This window comes from Artibeus jamaicensis, unplaced genomic scaffold (genome assembly GCF_021234435.1).
Source record: "Artibeus jamaicensis isolate MK-2021 breed Jamaican fruit bat unplaced genomic scaffold, CSHL_Jam_final contig_525, whole genome shotgun sequence".
Classification (NCBI taxonomy): domain Eukaryota; kingdom Metazoa; phylum Chordata; class Mammalia; order Chiroptera; family Phyllostomidae; genus Artibeus; species Artibeus jamaicensis.
The window spans coordinates 14,793,429-14,815,050 of record NW_026521874.1 but is presented as its reverse complement, the minus strand read 5'-3'; the positions used below and the strand labels follow the sequence as shown (position 1 = coordinate 14,815,050).

The 21,622-nt window shown below is 51.5% G+C and overlaps 1 protein-coding gene across 3 annotated transcripts in view; it reads left to right on the top strand.

Annotated features, from left to right (window-relative positions):
* The window catches only part of TTC28 (tetratricopeptide repeat domain 28), a 576,581-nt gene extending 555,226 nt beyond the window's left edge, over positions 1 to 21,355 (top strand). For 2 of the 3 annotated variants that reach the window (XM_037153288.2, XM_053669951.1), the window contains 9 exons: positions 570 to 749; positions 2,620 to 3,340; positions 5,240 to 5,364; positions 7,684 to 7,915; positions 8,551 to 8,627; positions 10,119 to 10,142; positions 11,129 to 11,258; positions 14,114 to 14,221; positions 15,425 to 21,355. In XM_037153288.2, coding sequence (XP_037009183.2) covers positions 570 to 749; positions 2,620 to 3,340; positions 5,240 to 5,364; positions 7,684 to 7,915; positions 8,551 to 8,627; positions 10,119 to 10,142; positions 11,129 to 11,258; positions 14,114 to 14,221; positions 15,425 to 17,055 — 3,228 coding nt within the window. In that variant the 3' untranslated portion in view covers positions 17,056 to 21,355. The remainder of the gene's footprint in view (positions 1 to 569; positions 750 to 2,619; positions 3,341 to 5,239; positions 5,365 to 7,683; positions 7,916 to 8,550; positions 8,628 to 10,118; positions 10,143 to 11,128; positions 11,259 to 14,113; positions 14,222 to 15,424) is intronic. The other variant, XM_053669950.1, reaches the window with a different exon arrangement.
* Positions 21,356 to 21,622: the final 267 nt, after the last annotated feature.

Sequence of the window (21,622 nt, the reverse complement as noted above, 5' to 3'; positions counted from 1 at the left end):
GAGGCCTGGAGGTCACGAAAGGCCCTAGAGTCCAGAACCCTCCCCCTGGGGGACGCCACCCTAGCTCCCACACCATCTGTTCGCACTGTTTTCTGGCCTCGCGTCCACTGAAATGGGTGGCACATCCCACTGCGGCTGAGGCCTTACTTTTGAATGAGTCGCTCTAGTACCACCGTTCGGGCGCCCGTGCCAGTGCGTCCTCTCCCCTGGTCCTTTGGGGCCCACCGTGACTCTCGCTTTCTGGGGTGACTCCTGTGGAAATGTCTGGGTCTGCTGGGGCCAGGTCTCGTCTTTGTGGGATCCCCACTCCCTGACTGGTGACCCCAGCCTCCCACCCTCCCCTGTGGACTCGAACACTGTCCCCTAACCTCCTCCTCAGGGCCTGTGAGGCAGCGGAAGCCCCTGCCTGGTGATGCTCCTGTGAGCAGTGCCCAGCCCACCACCCCTGTGACCCTGTGGACCCTTCGGTGCGCCTGGTCCTGTGGGCATGTCCGGGTCCCCTGCTGGGCACTGGCCTGGTGTGCGTGAGCCCCGCCAGGCCCCGCGTCAGCCCTGCGCTTGCTCTGCAGGGCCTGATGCACTCCAGTGGCCCCGTGGGCCGGCACCGGCAGCTGGTCCTGGTCCTGGAGGGGGAGCTCTACCTCATCCCTTTCGCCCTCCTGAAAGGAAGCTCCTCCAACGAGTACCTGTATGAGCGCTTCGCCCTCATCGCCGTCCCTTCCATCCGTGCCCTCGGCCCGCAGTCCAAGGTAAGGCACATGGCACACCTCTGGGCGCTGCGTCGTTCTCGGGTCCTTGAGGCCCAGTCTCCGTCCAGCCTGGGCCCCGAAGCCACAGGGTGTGACCTCTCCAAACTGCTGTGTGGTCAGCAGCTGGGTGGGGTGACCTCAGTGCTGTCCGTGAGCAGAGGCACAGCCCAGACAGTTCTTTGCTACTTCAAATAGCCATGATTCAGGTCCCTTCTCTTTAACTTTCCTTGCTGTGACATCAGGACTGTGAATACTTGGGACACACTGAGCCAGGCTCGGGGCCAGGCCGAGTCCCAGAGGAACATGGTCGCCCGCACGCAGGCCCCCAGCAAGGCGCTGAGGCGTAGCCGGTACCGATGCGGGGGCTATAGGCAGTGGTGGTGGACAAGATTAGTGTCAAGTGGAAGAGTCCCACAGACCAGCAAAAAAACTGAAAATAAATGAGGTGGTTTTCGGGGGACCAAGTGGGACTCGGGTCTCATTCAGCAAAAAGTCAGCGTGGGAAGAAACACCTGTGAAAATCAAGAGGCGACAAGAGCCCCCACAGGCCGCAGGTCCCACCCTGCGCACCTTTGGCCCTGTCCACCTGGTTAGAGCATCGTTCCGGCCAGACCTGGGTTCCCTCTCCCTCTTTCAAACTCACTCAGAAATCCCGAAACCCTGGCTTCTTCTCGCCCTTCACTGCCCCAGCCACAGGAGTGCCGTCACCACCAGGACCTGAACTTCTGTTCAGACCTGGAAATGCCTTCCAGCCGCCGGCGGCTGCAGAGCCCCCAGACCACCAGGCCGGCTCAGTCATGGGGCCTCATGGTGGGGGGGGGGTCGCAGGGTTCAGAACTCAGAATCCAGGCCCAGTGGCCCTGCCATGGCCGACCTCTGCTGGCCTCGGTCATCGGCATGGTTCCAAGCGGGTCATTTTTCTGCTTCACAGGGTTTTGGAGAGCTTAGTTTTGGCTGTTTTTGTTGCTGAATCGTACCTTTCTCATGGGACAAAATCAAGTGAAAGAAATTATTTTCTGAGTTTTCCTCTGGTCCTTGTTGACCGAATCCCAAAGTGAAGCTGCCAGGAGCCCCCGGGACCAGAGATCGCCTCTGTTGAGGGAATTCATGTTGGTGACGACAGTGAGCTGGCTGTGCCGGTGTCATGAGAGGGAAGAGTCCCGTCTCCTGACAGGCACCCAAGAGGCATTTCTCTTACCCGAAGTTTTAAGGCATCAGCACCCATAGGCACCAAAAAGTTATTCTGAAATAATTTCATACTTGATGTTCCCCAGAGGGCATCAGAAGGCATCGTGGGGGCAAATCAGAACCTCACTGGACTTCTCTGTGCTGCCTTTGTAACTCAGTGACGTTTTCACTCTGCAGCACATGGAATGCGGGGATGGTCATCTTTTCAGTGATGCCAGGTCCCTGAAGGACTGGATTTGGCCCTGTCTTCCCTGAGTCTGACTTGCTTTTTACACAGTTTGAACAGAGCCACCTCCCACCCTGACTCATCAGGAGTGGTCTCCCCTTATTTAGGGGCTCCCGGCGAAGGCCCCTAGGTGTGAGAGACATGGGGCAGGTGGCCACCACAGACCCTCGCCTCCAACATTTTCTGTCCTCAGTGCCACCTCCCCAGCCCTCTGAGGTTTGACAAACAGGGGGTGGCCTTCTCACCACCCAGTCCTGATTATTTTCAAGAGCTTGTCATAGCAGGTGTGATTTTTGGTAAGACCTGCACCTGTGTCCGAATGGTGTTGGAAATGAGAGTGAACGAGGTTATTGGGAGAGCAGGTGGGGCGAAGGTGGACCCAGCCCTCGAGGAGAGCTGGCCCCTGTCCCCATGCTCCTGGTCTGATGGTGGCGTGCTTGTCCTCCTCCCTCCTAGTGTCACCTGAGGAAGGCCCCGCCCACCTACTCCAGTTCCACATCCATGGCGGCTGTCATCGGCAACCCGAAGCTCCCGTCAGCAGTGATGGACAGATGGCTGTGGGGGCCAATGCCGTCAGCTGAGGAGGAAGCCTACATGGTGTCGGAACTGCTGGGCTGCCAGCCACTGGTGGGCAGTGTAGCCACCAAAGAGCGGGTCATGAGTGCCCTGACCCAGGCTGAGTGTGTCCACTTCGCCACCCACATCTCTTGGAAACTGTCGGCCTTGGTCCTCACGCCCAGCGTGGATGGCAACCCTGCCAGCAGCAAGAGCTCCTTCGGCCACCCCTACACGATCCCCGAGTCCCTGCGGGTGCAGGATGATGCCAGTGACGGGGAGAGCATTTCGGACTGCCCGCCCCTGCAGGAGCTGCTGCTCACGGCTGCCGACGTCCTGGACCTGCGGCTCCCCGTGAAGCTGGTGGTCCTCGGCTCGTCTCAGGAGTCCAACAGCAAAGTCACGGCTGACGGGGTCATCGCGCTGACTCGTGCCTTCCTGGCTGCCGGTGCACAGTGTGTCCTGGTGTCTCTGTGGCCTGTGCCCGTGGCTGCTTCCAAAATGTTTCTCCACGCCTTCTACTCGTCCCTGCTGAACAGCCTGAAAGCCAGCGCTGCCCTGGCGGAGGCCATGAAGGTGGTGCAGAGCAGCAAGGCCTTCGCACACCCCTCCAACTGGGCAGGTGAGGGCTCGGCGCCAGGGCCCCTGGGTGGGCGGGGAGGGCAGGCGGGGCGTGGGGAAAGCAGCATGGGGAGACTTACCCTCACCAAAGCAGGCCTTTACCACCATAGCGTAAAACAGTCTTTAGCCATTGGAGTGCGAATGTGAAACTCCCGAGGTGTTTCCTGGACAACCCACTTTACTGCGCCCTTGTATAAAATCCAACCGCCGTAGAGAAGAGCAGCAGTGTGGTGAAGACCCTAGGTTTGTATTTGGGAGACCTGCGTTTGCTCCAGCTCGATGGCCAGGCTGCGTGACCTGAGGCAGGTCGCTAACCCTCTCTGAAGCTCAGCGTCCCCAGTGGCCACACGGGGCTGATGGACGCAGTGCTGACGGTTCCTCCGGTTCCTCCGTCTGCATGTAAGGTGACCCTCGAGGACGAGGATGAATGTCTTGTGATGTGAGCAGTGTACTACACCCACCACATCTGCTCTGAGTGGGCCTGCCGCAGGGGTCGAAGGGTCTGGGAGTGAAGGGAGAATGTTCCCTGCAACAGCTGGTCACAGGAGCGGGGACAAGGAACTCTGCCTCTCAGCTCCTTATGATGACCTTTATCCTCCAGGGTCCCTGTGGGCCCTCCTCCCATGCGGGAGGCTGCAGGCCCAACCCGACTCAGGACCACTCTCCCGCCCAGCCTTTCACCCTGCCGGCTGGTTTTGCTGACACACCTCGCAACCTCGGCCTGGTGTGGTCCCTCAGAATTGGCCCTACGCCTCCCAGGAGGCTCCGCGGATGCCATAATGACAGTACTGGCCCATAATGCAGTGTCTCAAACCTTGATAAACAAATACACTACTTTTAAACTTTTACATTTTGTTTTAATGTCCAAAACCATACCACCCATGGATATATTTAAAAGTTGGTAACAAAATGGCCTTCAACTCACTCCTCCTCCCAGGATCAGTCCAGCTGACATGTGCTGATATGGTCAGTGTCACCTGCTCGCTGGAGAAGCCCTGAGGTGGAGCCACGGTGCCCGCAGGCCCAGCCGGCCAGCAAACAGGGAGCCCGCAGGCCCTGGTGCAGAGCTGTGCTGGGGGAATGCCAAGCGGATGAACTACATTATTGACATGTGGGCACAATTGTTTACATCACAAACACAACACAGCCGTAGTATGTTTTCAAAAAGGTATCCAAAAACTACTATGTGGAATCCACCCAGTTCTTCTCATGGCCGAAGAGAAACTCGTAGTTGGTCCAGCCGGCCTGCTCTTTGGGTGCCCCGCCTAAAGGCAGGCAGGTGGGTGCCGAGGCCCCGGGCGGCTATGTTGCTCAACTGCTGCTGCTGCCAGGACAGGCAGGTATGGCAGGCACTGCCGGTGGTTTCCACACCATCACGGAGAGCTCAGCACTCGATGTCCCTGTAACAACATGCGCTCCAGCAGTCGGAAGGGGGTCTGGGCCCACGGAACAGTCTGCGGGCCGTGGGAACCCTGTCTCTGTGCTCAGCTGTTTATTCCTGAGAAGTCCCCTGCTCCTCTGTGCGGGCCCCCTCCGTCTCCCCAGTGTGCTTAGGGATGTGGTATTTTTGTCTTTGTTTAGTTTTAGTGACAGATAATTTTAGGTCACAACTTTGTTCTGGGGAAAGTGATGTTTAATGATGTCCCATTACCCTTAAAAACAGCTTTGGCTCATTCATTTTTTGAAAATCCTTTCCTTCCATTATCTGAGGGCAGGTTGGCCCTACAGTGGCATGGCAGCTTGAGGAGACCGTCCGACCTTACAGAACCGACGCCTGGGAAGGGGGACGGGCTCTAGCTGGACGTGTGGACCTTCCCAGCTTGGCTCAGTTTGCTTGCTCTTACCAGAGCCCAGCTGAGGTGATGAGAGGCTCTAAAGTGTCCTTCTGTGCTCTCCACAGGGTTCATGCTCATTGGGAGTGACGTTAAGTTGAACAGTCCCTCCTCGCTCATCGGCCAGGCGCTCACTGAGATCCTGCAGCACCCGGAGCGTGCACGGGACGCCTTGCGAGTGCTGCTGCACCTGGTGAGAGGGCCCAGGGAGCTCGTCCGCCAGGCTTCCCATGGAGCCAAAACTAGTTGGAGATGCATGGGGGGGGGGGGGGGGTCCGGCGCTGAATGGTTTCCATAGCACCAGGGCACGTGAACAGGTGGAACGAGCGTGTCCCCAGATGTCTGTGGGTCATGCCAGTTCGTCCAGGCAGTGGGCAGATTGTGTGGTGTCATACAGATGGCTGCAATAGTCCTTGCCAGGACCCTGGGGGAGGGGGCAGCCAAGGGGCCCACTCCACAACCATTTAGGGGCCATGTGGCTTCGGGCAGGTCACCTTGGCTCTCTGAGCCTCAGTTTCCTTATCTAGAAGTGGGGATCAACTTTAACTTTTCAAGGTCACTGCAAAGATTAAAGGAAAGATGAGTAGCTGGCACACAATAGGGTGGCAGTAGCCAATAGACAGTATTTTATAATCAGATGACACTGGCCTTCCCCTAAACTTGGTTGGAAGGAGTCTAAGCCTGACCTTGACCTTCATCAGCCCTAGTCTCTGCAGAACTTGGGTGAGAGTACAGAGGCCCCACAACATTGTGCTTGCATTTAAAAATTATAAAGCCAAGAAACAGTGACATAGAACTTGTTCCACCCTTCCACCTTGATAACCCAAAAGGCAGTTTCGAATACTTCTGAATGCTTAGTCTGTTTGGAGTTCTGTGCAAAGACCAGCCCAGTCCCAGCCTGGGGCCCGCACCACAACCGAACTCTTTCTGCTCCATGACCACTTCATTGGACAGAGGTGCGCATGTGGGCAGACTAGGGGAAGAGCTCCCCGCAGGCCCTGGATGTGATCTGAGGGCTTTGAGTGGGAAGCGCAGAGTCAGGGGCTGGGTTCTAGGAAGTTTGCCTAGGCTGGGCAAACTTCCTGCCCCATGGTCTGGGGGTGGGAGCTCTCTGTGCACCCCTGGTGTTAGATCAGACATGTATGTTTCTCAAGCTTAGGGTCAGCCTGAGTTTTTCTTGGGCCTGAAAGAAGTCACCATGGGAACAAGAAAGCAAGCTCTAACCTGAAAACCTGCGACAGCTCTCAGGCCAGCCTTCAGGTGGCCCAGCTGCCTTTTGCAGGGTAGATGTGCTCACGTGCTTTGAGAATTTGGGGAGACTGTTTCAAATACTTTAAACCTGTGCCCGAAAGCTACACAGATCCCTTAAGTTGCTCAGCACTTCTCAGGTCCCTGTCACACCCTGAGTGACCCTCTTTCTTCCACAAGCCCCCAGACTGCCTTAGGTAATTAACTGCCCACTGCATTTGGCTCGCTTCTCCCAGGCCAGGCTGTTGGGCAAGAGCCAGGCCTCTCAGCTGCTCCCCACTTGGCCTCGAGGCTCCTCATGCACATTTACAGGTTTTCTTTCTTAGCTTCATGTCTGCTGTGACTACAAGGGCCATGGGTCAAGTTTACCAGCCCTTATCTCTAATTACCCTCGGTGCCACTTGACTCTGCATGCAGTTATGTCTCCAAGGCCCTTCCAGCCTAATGGACAGCCAGCTGGCTGGTCCTCTGCTTTGCCTGGGACACTCATTGTTTCACTGCCTGTGATGTCAACCCACAGCACCAGGATTTTGCTGTAAGAAGTGTCAGGTGACATCTTGGAATGACTTTCTTGTCCCTCCAGTGATGGTAAGGGCATGTGCCCCAGGGCATGCAGCACATCCTGGATGGACAGAGGTTCTCTAGAGAGAGAAGCTGCCAGGGGAAGGCCCGAGGCTGTTGGGAGTCCTGTGGGGTGCTCCTGGGTCGTGTTAACTTGGGTAGTTACTTGGTGGATTCAGCCCATGTCCCAGGCGCCAGTTTAGGCCCTGGAAGGAAGGAGGGGAACTTTATGGAGGAGGCACAGGTTCCCAAGGCCAGTGCTGGGGCAGGTGAAGGATGAGTCAAAAAGCATAATGAAGAGGGTCACTGCCAGCCAAGGCCCCAGGATGGGCCCTGCTTGGTGTATGAAGGTCTTGAAGGCCTGAGGGTTCCAATGATGGAAGCCAGTACATGGTTTGTCCCTGACCTGAGAGTGGCTTGCAGACAAATCACTTCAGTGTCTGTGGAGGAGAGCCTGGTGTGGGAGGAAGGGGGTCAGGGGAGGAACAGAATTCTTGTGGGTTGTACCAGCTCTTGCCGGGTCTGATTATACCATCCCTCCCCTCTGGATCCTCCCTTGCAAGAAGCCAGGCCATGTCTAGCACTCCGGCCTGGGCGCCGTCGGCTGTACTTGTGGGGCTGTGTATCCCCCCAAAGCCACTTGAAGAGAAACCAGGGCTGGCCCCTGTGCAGAGCAGCACCTCACTCCCCTCTCCCCCTGCAGGTGGAGAAGTCCCTGCAGCGCATTCAGAATGGGCAGCGCAATGCCATGTACACGTCCCAGCAGAGTGTGGAGAACAAAGTAGGCGGCATCCCTGGCTGGCAGGCCCTCCTCACTGCCGTGGGCTTCCGGCTGGACCCCCCAGCCAGTGGCCTGCCAGCAGCCGTCTTCTTCCCAACTTCTGACCCTGGAGACCGGCTCCAGCAGTGCAGCAGCACCATCCAGTCCCTGCTGGGTAAGCCTTGGGCAGGGCAGGGCAGAGCCAGAGGGACTGACTGACACATGGGTTGGAGGCCATGGCTCCTGCACTCAGGAGGATGCTGGATCCCAGGGCTGGGAAGGAGTGATCGAGTGTGCTGAGACGTGGCAGATTCCCAGACACGGGCTTCGGATTTGGAAGAAATGGGTGCTCTTATCTTTGGACTTGTGGTGGCAAGGCGTCCTCTGCCCTGGCTCTGCCTCTTTCTGGGTGACATGAGATGATGCTGGCCAAACAGTAGCTGCTGTTAATATTTAATCAACAGCTTCAGACCTGACAGAGCTGTGCAGCTTCCCCAGAGTAAAGCAGGGTACAGCAGCTCAGGGTGTCCTTTGTGCTTCACTCAGAGGGCATGATGTAGCCCAAATGACTAAGGGTCCTGGGCGTGTGACCGTGCACCTGGAGGACTACAGCAAGGTCGGGATGGCGCCTGCCCCCACCTGCCTTTCTCGGAGACCACTGTCTCCTGAGTCAGACATGGACCTGCGGGTCTGGCTGTCCTGAAGGCCACCAATGCTGAGCATTTTGGGCTTTTTCCCCTGGGAAGGCAGCAGGACTGTGGGTGCAGAGCTCCCTCTGAACTAACACCCATCTTCCTCTTCTTGGTCTAGGTCTTCCCACCCCTGCCCTCCAAGCCCTCTGCAAGCTCATCACTGCCTCGGAGACAGGCGAGCAGCTCATCAGCCGGGTGAGTCGAGCCAGGGCTGCTGAGCTCAGACCCGAGAGCTGTGCCAAGTACAGAGTGATTTGGCCCTGAATAGGAACCTGCAAGCAGTACAGTCTCATTGCCTTTGTGATTAGAAGGAAAAGGCAAACGCTGGGAGTAAGAAAATGCTAGAGATGGAGGGCACTGAGTCCCAGGTGCTCTAGGGCTTTCATAGGACACTTAAGGGGCTGCTGTCACCTGTAGTGCCAGGGCACTTCCTGGCCTCTCCACTCAGAGGCCTTCTGCACCTTGTCACCTCCAACCACCAGTTTTTCATGCTGACTGACATGATTTAAACAGCCACGTTCCCTAAGCCAGCAGGTGCAGGGTGAGCCTGGTTGCAGGCATTCCAGCACTGATTCTCTGAGTACAAACTCCACTTGAAACAGAACAGCCACTATGGCACAGCAGTGACACAAACAGCTCTATTTCAAGATACCACTTAGCAGGTTTTTAAAAATGTGCTTTCTTTTAAGAAAATGTAGCAATTTTACTCAGGCATTTGGAGGAGTCTAACTCTCAGCACTATGTAGGCCCTTCCCAACTTGCTCTCAGACTGCATGACCTGCATACCGGGCTGTGAGAGTCTGGTTGAAGCCCCAGCAGGCAGGTGTGTGTGGCAGGGCCTCTGGAGGATGCAGCAACCCCTGAAGAGCACAGAGCAGTTTTCTCTGGTGATCCTGAGTGTAATAAACTGAAAAAACAACACACATCATTATACATTTATCAGCAGAATGTTTCTGTGTGGAAATCAAGCTCCAGCATCTGGTATTAACCTCTGAAAATCTGAGCGGTGCCTGGAGCCTCCCGTACCTGGGATGCGAACACAGCTTGGTGGTCTGGCTCCTTCTCGTTTTATACTAAGTGCTGTTCTGTCTGCTTGTGAAGGTGGTCAGGAAGACACTTCCGGAATGTCGCATGGTGGAATGACCCCAGGTGGCCTGTGCTCCACAAAGAAGTTAGAATTACACTTGCAAGGCAAGACTGAGACTCCAAAGAGCCAGCTGCATAATTTCTTTTCCTTTTGGTGGCAGCACAGGGACTTTGTACCTGACATCCTCCTGCCTGGCCCCAAGGAAGTATCCCAGGCTGCCCACTGTGGCCGAGGGATAGTGGGCATTTCCTGAGCCACTCTGGAACTGCAGACTTTGGTTTACAGAGAGGCTATTCACACCCGCTGTGCCCCCTCCCTACTTGAGTCCAGCCTGCCCTGCTCCTCTCCTGGCAAAGAAGCGCAGGGCCTGGCTGACCTGAGCCCCTTGACCCCCGAGTGCTTCTGGCCTGGGTACAGCTGCTCGTTTTCCTGTGTCCCTGCTGACTCTTGCTCCTCTCCCCTCCCGGTCAGAGCCGCGGGCCTGGTGTGGCGCTTCCTAAAGCAGTGGTCAGCTCATGTTGCATAACAACCTGTGCTTGGATCTAAACTGTCTTCTCTCTCTCTCTTTCTTTCTTTTCCTTATAATCTGCTGGCCGAAGGCTGTTAAAAATATGGTTGGAATGGTGAGTACTACTTTAAGTAGCAACTGTTGTCAGGTGAGCCCCTCAACCCACCCACCCCCGAGGTCCCCTTGGCATGCTCTGAGCTCGGTGCACAGGTGCTGTGCTGTTTCTCCGAGTCGCATGCACATGCCAACATGCGCTCGGGCTGGGGCGGCCAGTGCCGCTGGCTCAGGCAGTCCACCCCCTTCCTCTGCTCTGGCTCCCTTTCCTGCTCCACCCTCTTGTGTTCTTGATTTGACCTTTCAGCGCCATCAGCACAGCAGGGGCAGAAGCAGCTCAGAGTGAGTGACACTGTGAGGCCACACAAGGCTCCACAGCAGTGTTCACAGAGCCAGGAAACCTGAAACACCATGGGTACTTCAGCAGGTTCTGTGGGTTTGCTGAGTGCTAAGTAAGGTTCCAGAACACTGGTGGTGAACACAAGGCCTTCGGGCTGAATCCGGCCCTCTACCCTGTTTCTACCCAGCGGCAGCGCCGAGCTTCTTGCCCCTTAAGTACTTACGGTCATATAATCCTAAAATTATATTTGGCCTTTTGAAGGCAACCGTGTGCCTGATATGGCCCCCAGTGAAAATGAGTTTGACACCCCTGGTCTAGAATATAACCTTGGATTCCTCTTCACTATTTACTTCAAATCATAAAGGTGATTTTAATTAAATAAAAAGTGGAGATGAGCAGGCCTATAACCTACCCCTCTTCTAGGCCCAAGTCCTCTCTTGTCCTCTTCATCACAAGTGTGCTTGAGGGGAGATGTGAGGCTGGAAGCAGAAAACCTCACTGTGACTGACCTTTACCACCCCACAGCCCCCTGAGCTTCCCAGAAAGAGGACACTGGAAAGAGAGTTTCATATGCTACACACATGTAAGGTCATTAGTGATGACAGTAAGAGGTGACACAAGAGTAACTTAGGGACAAGTCCTTGGCGGGCCGGAGGGGTAGAAGACATTGGAAGAAGTGAAAGCTCATGCTGCTCCCCCCTGCTCAGCTCCACCAGGTGCTGGTCCAGCTGCAAGCCTGCGAGAAGGAGCAGGACTTTGCCTCGGCTCCTATTCAAGTCTCCATCAGTGTCCAGCTGTGGCGGCTCCCAGGATGTCACGAATTCTTGGCGGCTCTAGGTAGGGCAGGCTTAACTGGTTTCTTTAGCTCCATTTTTTAAAAACCTACTTTTCTCTTAATTTCTGTTGGGTAAAGTTGGTAGACTCTTAGGGGTCTTCTGTCTTCTCAGATATTACTCAAAAATAGTTAACTCAAAGGTTCCAGTGCTTTCGTACGATTTCCAAGTGGCTCCCAGCTTCGCCCCATTTCCCCTATACTGTGATTTCATGTCCCTCATTTCCATATGAATCTGCTAAATTCAGTATTGTTGGGAGTCAGGCTGTGTTTAAAAGCTGAACTGTCATAAAACAGTGGTTTCACTGTTGTTTTCTATCATTGTCTACTGGAAACTGGCAGAAAGGAAAACTATTGAAGCCACCTTAAACTTGACTGTAGGGACCCAGAACTGCACATGCAAGACCCTTGTTTAGTTGAAGATGCTCACTTTTCCTTTGACAACACTGTGACTCGGTGGAGGCAGCTCCTGAGGGGACTCCACGAGAGGCTGGAGGCTGCTCTCCTCCTGCTCCATTGAGCCTGTGTGACTTGCTTGGGAACCAGTTATACCGCAGCTTTTCTCGTACACCTGTTATGTGCCAGGCAGTGCTCTAGGCACTGGGCATGCAGCAGTGAGCCGAGGCCAGAAGGCCCTGCCCTCTTAGTGGGGAAGGCGAACACACAGTAAATACCTGACCTGAGGGAGGCACGGGGAGCAGCTCTGATGGGCCAGGAGGCCACAGGAAGGCCTTGGGTTTTCAACCTGAACGCGTGGGGAGACTTTGGAGAATGACACAGCCTGAACTCACTGGTACAGGGATTAACCATCAGCCATGGCAGGGTAGCAAGTCCTTTAAAAAGAATTTTTCCTCTGCTTGTGAGGCCCAGAGATATTCAGCACTGGGCCATCTTTTCTAACCCACTTTGTAGATGACCTTCCCTACCCCACCTCAATTAGATCTGGCACCATTTGTTTTTGAAGGTAAAAAAAGGAAACCCACAAAGCTCCCACTGCCACATACCCTGTGAAGACCTTTGATGTCCTTTATGATCTATATTAGTTGTTTTCTTGTGGACTTAAAGCAGTTGTCTTGGTGTAAACACAGTAAATTGATATCTACATAAATGTAGTCAGTAGCATGTGGAGCAAGAGTGAGGAAGCCCCGTCTATAGCCAGGATGGATCCCTTGTCAGTGTAGGGCTGGTCTTGGGCCAGTGACCCAGGGGAGGTAAGAAGATAGAGCCAAGACCTTTCTTTATGAAAGAAATGCTCTTCCTCGAGCAGGACCTAAGCCTCCCTTGGCTGTGGGCGTGACAAAGTCAGCCCTCCTCGCCTGTGAACTGGATGCTTTGATGTTCTTTGCCAGGTGTATCACTGGCTCTCTGGTGCTCAGGTTGTGGGTGATTTTGCTGATGTTCATCTACTTCTTTGTACTTTCCAAATTCCACTGATACTCAAGAGGTGAGGGGTATGCACATACTTATTTTCAGATCCTTGGACTGAGACTGGGGGTGGGGAAGAAGAGTCTCTGTAGGCTGGGCAGCTGGAGAAGTGGCTCCCTTACTCTGAGGGCGCCAAGATCCAGAGAGATGCCCCCTTCTGGCCCTCACCATTAAGCACGTGTCATCACAACTGTCTCGGGGCTGTGGGCTATTTAGAGGACTCGATTCTGTTGGAACAACCAATTCAAATCATTTGGTAAAAGTAGAGGTTCTAACTAAGCTATTATATTTATATTGACTTGTTTTTAAATGCTGAGTTTTCTGAGACCTTCCTGTTGCTTTCAGGTACTGTTTATGAGTCAGAGGAAAATGTCCCATAGTGACCAGAATGCTGAGTGGCTCCTTAAGTAACCCCAATTTCCACGGGAATGACAGCCTCACACCACAATTGGAATCCTTGTGTAGGAATAAAATATAGACACAAATTTCTCCTTTAGTGAATACCCTCCACCATGAATGCACAGCATGCTGACAAAGGCAGCACTGTAAATGACAGGTTCTTGTCACTGGAACACTGAGGGAAAGGCCTGGCACACAGGTGCCTGCCTGCGGGCCTTCGGCACCAAGCGCTTGCAGGGTTTCGGGCAGAGCTCAGTCATCTGCTAAGGAGGCTCAGTGAAGCTTTTCAGTGCCCAGGGTGCTTCAGGCCCTACATTCTTGCTTGGCAGGGCCTTTCTCTGGACGCAGCCCCACCTTGGTCACAGTGTGTTTGGCTCCTTCCTCCTGAGTTTTTCCTGGAGAGAGGTACTGGATGCCTCCGCAACATCTCTTAAGAAGTCCAAGTGCTGGCTCAACAGCCCACCAGCCAGCCTCTTGCTCCGAAGCTCATGCCCTTTGTTGTGTCTGCCCCAAAGCCTCAGTAGAACCCTTACATTCGGGGAGCAACCTCTCCTGGGATTTGGCAGAGTGGAGTCTCCACAGGGTGGTTTAGCCAAGATAGATTCTCTACTATCGCAGAGAGCTTGTCCCAAAGCCCTCAGTGGCGGACATTGAGCACATATGAAAACATTGTCCTTGCCCTTGAGAAGCTTCTACCTTCCTATGCACCAGCTTTAAATACTGGACTCAGTGCCAAAAAGAGTGGCTAGTTTTTGCCCTGGGCAGACTCCTTTAAGTGGACTCTTCTACGAAAGCATGGAGAAAACAAATGTTAATGAGTCTTTTCTAGTACTGACCCCCAGCTCTCAAGAATGTAGTTAGGCAGGAAAGTGGCCAGTGCTCTGTGAAGGGACAGAGGGCAGCCCCAGGCAGGGCGCTTGCCAAGGGGCCTGTGGGGGTTCCCATGACACTGTATTAGGGGCCTCACAATTCTCATCCTTTTCAGAATATGGAATCTTCCCTAAGGAGCAGATGTTCATACTCTTTGTTCCTCTAGGTTTTGATCTCTGTGAAGTTGGTCAGGAGGAGGTAATCTTGAAAACGGGGAAACAAGCCAATCGAAGAACCATGCACTTTGCACTCCAGTCCCTGCTTGCCCTTTTCGGTAAGAGCTCTGTCCAGGGCCCCTGGGGCAGATGCCAGCACACCCAGCAACTCTGTGGGAAGGGGAAAGAAATGGGGGGGGGGGTTGTGTGTGTGTGTTAAGGACTGTTCAAGAACGGTAAACAAAAACTCCCTGCTCTCATGGAACTTACAATTAAAGTACACATGATACATTAGCTGAGGTGCTGCCAAGTGCTATTGAGAAAACAAGCAGAGTGTGCAGGACTAGAAGGAGACAGGGCAGCCAAAGAGCAGACAGGACAGGGAGGAACCACTTGGGAGGCAGTTTTTAGGACCTGGGGGGAACACCTGCCTTCTCAAAGGTCCGCGCTGGCTGGAACATGAAAACAAAATGCTGGCTCAGATGGCAGCCCTGCTTTGAATGCAGAACCAAGCAGATCTGCTGAAGAATATATGTCAGAAAGAGAGGATCAAAGGCGAGACCCTGTTTTTTGGAAAAACCGCCAGAGGGACTACCTTTTGCTGAGTCTTGAAGGTCCAGGAGATACGGATTTGAGTTTCATCTTGGACACACTCAGTTTCGAAGTATCCATTAAACACCTACGTAGGCAACTGGTTTTATGAGTCTGGAGGTCAGGGAGAGGCCATGGAGGAGACACACATGTGCATACAGGCCTGAGAGGAAGAGGACTGAGTTCTGTGAGCATGCTGGGGTTCAAAGGTCACAAAGATGAGGAGGAGCCGCCAGTGAAGGCAGGGTGCGATCAACCTCAGACTGAGCAGTGATGTGGCACTGATGTGGCAGCAGGGACATCACTGGTGCCTTTATGAGAACTGGGGAGGACAAAAGCCTGAGTGGAGTTGGGTACGAGAAAGTGGGAGGAGAGGTGGTACAGAGAGTGAGTGTAAACGACTGCAGAGGAGGAGGCTGGAATGTGCAGTGATGGGTTTGGGTCTAGCACAGGGGACAGCACAGATTGCTCGCAGGGCCCTATGGTCTCCCAGGTCAGAGCAGGAGGCAGACATAGGGTCCCCAAGGGTGTTTCTGTCCCTATGTAAGATTTCCTATTTCCAACAGAACTGCGTTTTTCAGGATTATAAGACGAATTCAAGTTGTCATATGTAGCACTTTGTATAATGCTTTCCTAGCTTCTGTGCATATAAAGATGCGTGTGACTTTGAAAGAAAACTCAAAACCATACAGAATGCTAACTGCGCTCTGGGCACATGCATTTTCTCTTAGATTCTACTGAACTGCCCAAGCGCCTCAGCCTTGACAGCTCGTCTTCCCTGGAGTCCCTGGCCTCGGCCCAGTCTGTCTCCAACGCCTTGCCCTTGGGCTACCAGCACCCCCCCTTCTCTCCCACTGGTGCAGACAGTATCGCCTCGGACGCCATCTCTGTGTACAGTCTGAGCTCCATTGCCTCCTCCATGAGCTTTGTCTCGAAGCCTGAGGGGGGGTCGGAAGGTGGAGGCCCCCGAGGACGGCAGGACTGTGACAGGTCCAAGAACGCCTACACACAGCGGTCCACGCTGCCTCGAAGCCAGCTGTCCCCCCAGACTCACCCCACAGGCAGCAAAGATGAAGAAGAATATGAAGGGTTTTCCATCATCAGCACTGAGCCTTTGGCAGCCTACCAAGAACACAGAAAGACACACTTCTCACCAGATCACAAACAGTCTCGAGGAGGGGCAGCTGGAGGTGTGAAAGTCTCAGTGAGCTCCAAGGGGAGTGTAAGCACTCCCAATTCTCCAGTTAAAATGACTCTGATTCCCAGCCCAAACTCGCCCTTCCAAAAGGTTGGAAAACTAGCAAGTTCAGATACGGGAGAATCAGACCAATCTAGCACAGAAACAGACAGCACCGTGAAATCCCAAGAAGAAAGCAACCCAAAGCTTGATCCACAAGAGTTGGCCCAGAAAATTCTAGAAGAGACACAAAGTCATCTTATTGCAGTGGAGCGTCTTCAGAGGGGTGGCAGTCAGACCAGCAAGAGTAATAACCCAGAAGATGGCATTTCCATGCCAAACAATGCTGCCGTCTTTAGAGCATCAGAAACCAGTGCATTTAGCAGGCCTAGCCTCTCACATCAGAAGAGTCAGCCATCACCAATTACTGTTAAACCAAAGCCCCCAGCCAGAAGCTCATCCCTGCCCAAGGTGAGTTCAGGATACAGCAGCCCTGCCCCCTCAGAGGTGTCCATCAAAGACAGCCTGAGCCAGCACAGTGGCCGGCCGTCACCTGGCTCTGACTCCCAGACTTCCTTGACCGACCAACCTCTCTTTAAACTGAAGTATCCCAGCTCTCCTTACAGTGCCCACATCTCCAAATCACCAAGGAACATGTCCCCAAGCTCAGGCCATCAATCTCCTGCTGGCAGTGCACCATCCCCAGCTCTTTCCTATTCCTCAGCTGGTTCTGCTCGCTCTAGTCCAGCTGATGCTCCCGACATAGACAAACTGAAGATGGCAGCCATTGATGAAAAGGTGCAGGCTGTCCACAACCTAAAGATGTTCTGGCAGAGTGCGCCCCAGCACCCCACAGGGCCAATGAGAATATTCCGGGGGAGCCCTGGAACGATGGCTTCCAGAAGAGATGTCCTCAGTCTCTTAAATCTGTCACCTCGGCACAACAAGAAGGAGGAAGGAGTAGACAAGCTTGAACTTAAGGAGCTGTCTTTGCAACAACGTGGAGAAATGCCACAAAAAGGCCCGCCCAACGGGCACTGGCGCAGCGAGACCACCACGTTGAGCATGCTGCCGACGCCCACCGGCCCCCCTGCTGCAGCGCCCACTCGCCCTCTGAGACTTCCTTCTGGAAATGGCTACAAGTTTCTGTCCCCAGGAAGATTTTTTCCTTCCTCTAAATGTTAAAGCATCTTTTATACCCAGTGACTCAGAGTGCAGCAGCCTGCAGAGAGGATATCATTCACTTGGCCAACCCCCCTGTCTGAGTGCAGTGCTCCCATGAAGCCACCAGCCACCTGACAGAGGCTGCGCTCTCCAGGTGAGGGGCACCACCGCACCTGCCTGGACACTGCAGACCACACACACACACACATGCAGCTGGTGGCTTCTCTGGGACTCTGGGTCAGATTCACCAAAAGCCAGGACTTCTGTGGGGCTGGTACAGGAGGCTCATGGCATTTTCTACACACTTCACCAAATGTTTACCTTTAAACTCTCTGCTTCTCATCTTTGACATGATTATTCAACAGGATTTTTGTATAAAAACGGTCATGGTTCATTCTGGGTTGGGGAGAGGAAAGGGAGTGCGTATTTTGCTAAGAGGTATATACGCAATACCTTTTATACACAGAAATACAAATAAAGCTTTTTTTTAGGCTTTCAGGTGCTGATTGGGGGTGGGATATATAAAATATCTCTAACTTGAATTCTACATGAAAACGTTATATTCGCCAAAAACAGAATAATGGTTTTTTAAAAATGCCAATGATTTGTGATTGTAGCAATTTTGGTCTCATGCTATTGTAACACTACAGTAACAATGCAATAATTCACATCAGAACTGCACTTCCATCCTGAACTCTGCTTCATCAAGTCTACAAATGTCCTTGGGGCCCACTGTCAACCAAACTTGAAGTTTCTTAAAAAAATCTATGTAACTCTTAACCAGGCATTTTAGAACTATGCAATTGTGATTTAAAATGCAACTTTGTGCTTTTAAAACATTAATGACTTTTGTACATGGATAAACAACTTGGTTTTATTATCAATAGTACTTTGCATTTATAGCTATTATTTTTAAAAGCTCAAAAAGTTTTTTAAAATGGCAAATTTTGAATAGTCATCAGCAAGTAATTATCAAACTTAAGGGTGGACAGACTGAAAGAATTGTTTCCTTATAAGCAAAAAAAAAAAAAAAAAAAAAAAAAATCCCCTGGCTACCTAGATTTAACCAGAATGTAGCCTTCCAGCTCCTACTCACCTTATTAGCTGCTCAATTTTATTCTCTTCTCCTATCCCCAGGCCTTTAAAACCACTTCTGTCTAAAATCTGTGCCAGATTCCCACAATCCCAGCACCCCAGGTCTGTGAGCTACAGTGACCCTCAGCTGTGACCAGGGTCCCTTGCTCCAGCGTCTGAAGGACAAGGCCCCCGCCCCTCCCACAGAGGCTTTAATGTCCACAGCCTGTGAAGCAGGGTCTTTGCTGGGATTTACATCCAAATGTGGCTGAAAAGGGAAACATATCCCTGAAAGTGCTGTTGCAGAAAACAAAGGTGGACTTCCTGACAGCTATGGCAGGACACTGACTGATGTGCTGAGCTGGGAGGAGACAGAATAGTCTCGGGAGGGGTAACCATGAACATAAGAAGTGAAATGCTAAAAATCACATTAGTGCTAAGTTTAGTTAGAGAATTTAAAGAAGCCTCTCCTAGGTAATTCTAAAATTAAAAGCCTGCCATCCTCGCTGTGAGGGTGTGTTTTATCACAGGAAGGTGGGCTTGGCCCAGGACACCTGCAGCCCGTGGAGTGGACACAAGGGGCCTGGCAGGAAGGACACGAACATCAGGATCCCCGGGTCAGGTCTTTAACCTTGGGCAGGATCTCACTTTATACACCGACCACCTGCCCAGTTCCTCAGTGTACTCCGAGTATTTATTCAATTTGTGTTCCTCTGCTCTGCTCTGTCAGAGAGGTTTCTGCACTTAACCCAAACAGCTGACAAAAGCAAACGAGGATGTCCCATTCTAACCCTGACCCAGCACTGGAAGAGAAATACTTTATAAAGATGCAAGCAATTATGAGGTGGTCTTTAAGTTAGTAGGGAAAGAATACATGATAATAAAAGTACTAGTGTAGTAAATAAAAGCCAAGTTTATAGCACTGTGCATTAGATAGCAAAATCAGGTCCTCAATAAGGAAACTAAACCTCAAAGTAAATTTCTAAATCCTTATGTAGATAGTTGGGCTGTTCCTTTCTCAGCAAATCTCAGCCTCTTTCCCAAGTGCCAAGGAGCCCTGGAGGAAAGGCCCGGTGTCTGTGCTCCACCCGTGGGGGTGAGGGTGCCGCCCCGCTGGCCCACCTCCAGCACGCCCTTCACCCCCAGACCGCTTCCCATGGTTATCCAGCCAGCTAGGAGGACTCATGGACCCTAACCTGGTTTTAGCCCTACGTACATTGCTGTTTTACATTTTCATTGTTAAAAAGCCAAATGGTATATGTTTTTTGTTGTTGTTCTAGCTATAAGCTTCAATGAAGGAAAGCTAAGATGATAAACTAATAGGACCAAACAAAAAATCACTGTAGAGTCGTGGCTTCTCTACCTTTACTGTCAGTCTTGGTGTTTTCTATATGAGTGAAATGGATGTGAAATGAGAGTGAATTTTTCAGGCTTCACTGAAAAATGTATGCACTTAAAATTATGTGAAATTGTATAATTCGCAGATTTCTTTGTACAGATCAGAAGTTAGCAAACTACGACCCACAGGCCAAATCAGGTCAGAGGCCTGGATTTTTACAGTCCTGAGCTAGGAATGGGTTTTACATCTTTAAAATAGTTATCTAAATACCTACCTACAGATAGTCTTGATTTTGTCTCTGGGCCCACAAAGCCTAAAATACCTAAATACCGGGCCTTTTAAGAAAGTTTGCTAATTCCTGGTATAGATAACAGAAAACATGATTAGAATAGTGTGTTGTTTCTGCAGTCTGGGGGAAATGAGTGTCAGGTTGTGGACAAAACTGACTGCGTGCAGGAGAACCCGAAGCCACATGGATAGAAGCAAACGGCTCCACAATTGTTGGCTCTTTGTTCCACTTTGGAAGGAATCTGTGGATGTGGGTAAACTTTACAAAAATATTTTTTCTTCTCCATATGCAGATACCTTTGGATACAATTTTTTCACAGCTCAGAAAACTGATTGCCCTGCCCCTATTGTACTCCATCAGATGTGAACACACTGAACACAAGCAATAAAATCTCCCTTCCCTAGAAACCTTAGTATGACCACAAAGCAAGGCAGTAGCAGACTCTGCCTTAATTCATAGCAGTGAATAACAACTACTTTGCCAATTTTAACTAAGTCAAAATTAGCTACTAAAATTTACATTATGATCCACATTAGTGTGTGATAAAATGAAGAAGTTCTTACCTCCATCCCCTTGGGAAAAAAATTATGCTCCACACTGACACTTGCTGGGGTCTCAGCAGGAGACCAGGTGCTGTACACACTGTCGCTACCCTGACCTTGTCTGTCCCAGGAACTCTCAGTAAGTGATCACTGTAGCCAGTCTCCAGTATAGTGCCCGCCTGTCCCACCACCCCTAACACAAGGAGAACTGTCACGTTAGCTTCCGTTCAGGTTGGAAAAAATACCACGCAATAATCTGGTTTGCTTTTTGTAAGTAGGCAGAAAGTGGAAATTGTATAATACTTGATCACATATTTTGTTGTTTTATCTAAAATGATTGTACGTGTGGTTTGTGAACTGGGCCTTGTTTGTGCCAGATCCTTCAAAGATGTTCCACGTAAGGGCATGTGCAGTCACCTGTCCCTGAGACCCTTTCCCCACTTGGCACTCACGCCCCTTATATGCAGTGTTAGCCATCTTTGGCCTATGTGGACAGTTTTGTAAATTACAGTTTCCAGATGGCATTAAACTTTTTATATTATGGAATTTATCATGTAAAAAGAACTTCATATTTTTATTGAGAGTGCTAAGGCACTTGGCCTTCCTTTGTGATTTCAGTGTCTATTAAAGCATGAGCTCCCTCTGTTTTAAGTGCTGAATCTGAATTGCTTTCTGTACACATCCCACACTTTCTAGCTTTCTTTGCAGTGCACGGAGTGGTCACGTATCACTAATGAGCATGCGCCTGTGTGGAGTTTTATCCCTGTAGATACACTGGACCCTCCCACGTGCCAGGAGGAGCGCTCGAGAGAGCACGTAGCACAGCCAACCTGAAAGCAGGCTGCTGCAGCCCCAGGGCACCAGGTACCTGTTGGTGGGCTGCTACTTAGATACCAAACGCTTCTGATCTTCTGTGATGGAGTTGGAGGACCAGAAAATTCTACATTTGTATATGTTTTAGACAAAACAGAGTTCATTATCGCCAGATCCCTGAATGTGAAGAAACTTCCAAAGAAAGCATTTCAGGAAAAAGAAAAACAGTCCTACATGTAAAAGTCTCAGAAGCATGAAGGAATAGTGAACAAACTAGGCAAATGTGAATAAATCGAAATAAAAACTGACTGTATAAAAACTAATGTTTCACATGGGTAGCAATAACAAATTGAAATACTTGACAACAATATGTAAAACAAGGAAGTTAAAGTGTTCTAGGTTGTTTGGGAAGAGAGGTAGATTACTTTTAGAGTAAATTAAATAAATATACATAATCACCCATAAAAATAGAAATAGAGGGTTATACTCACTAGTCAGGAGATACGAGAAACAAGTAAATTTTACAAAACT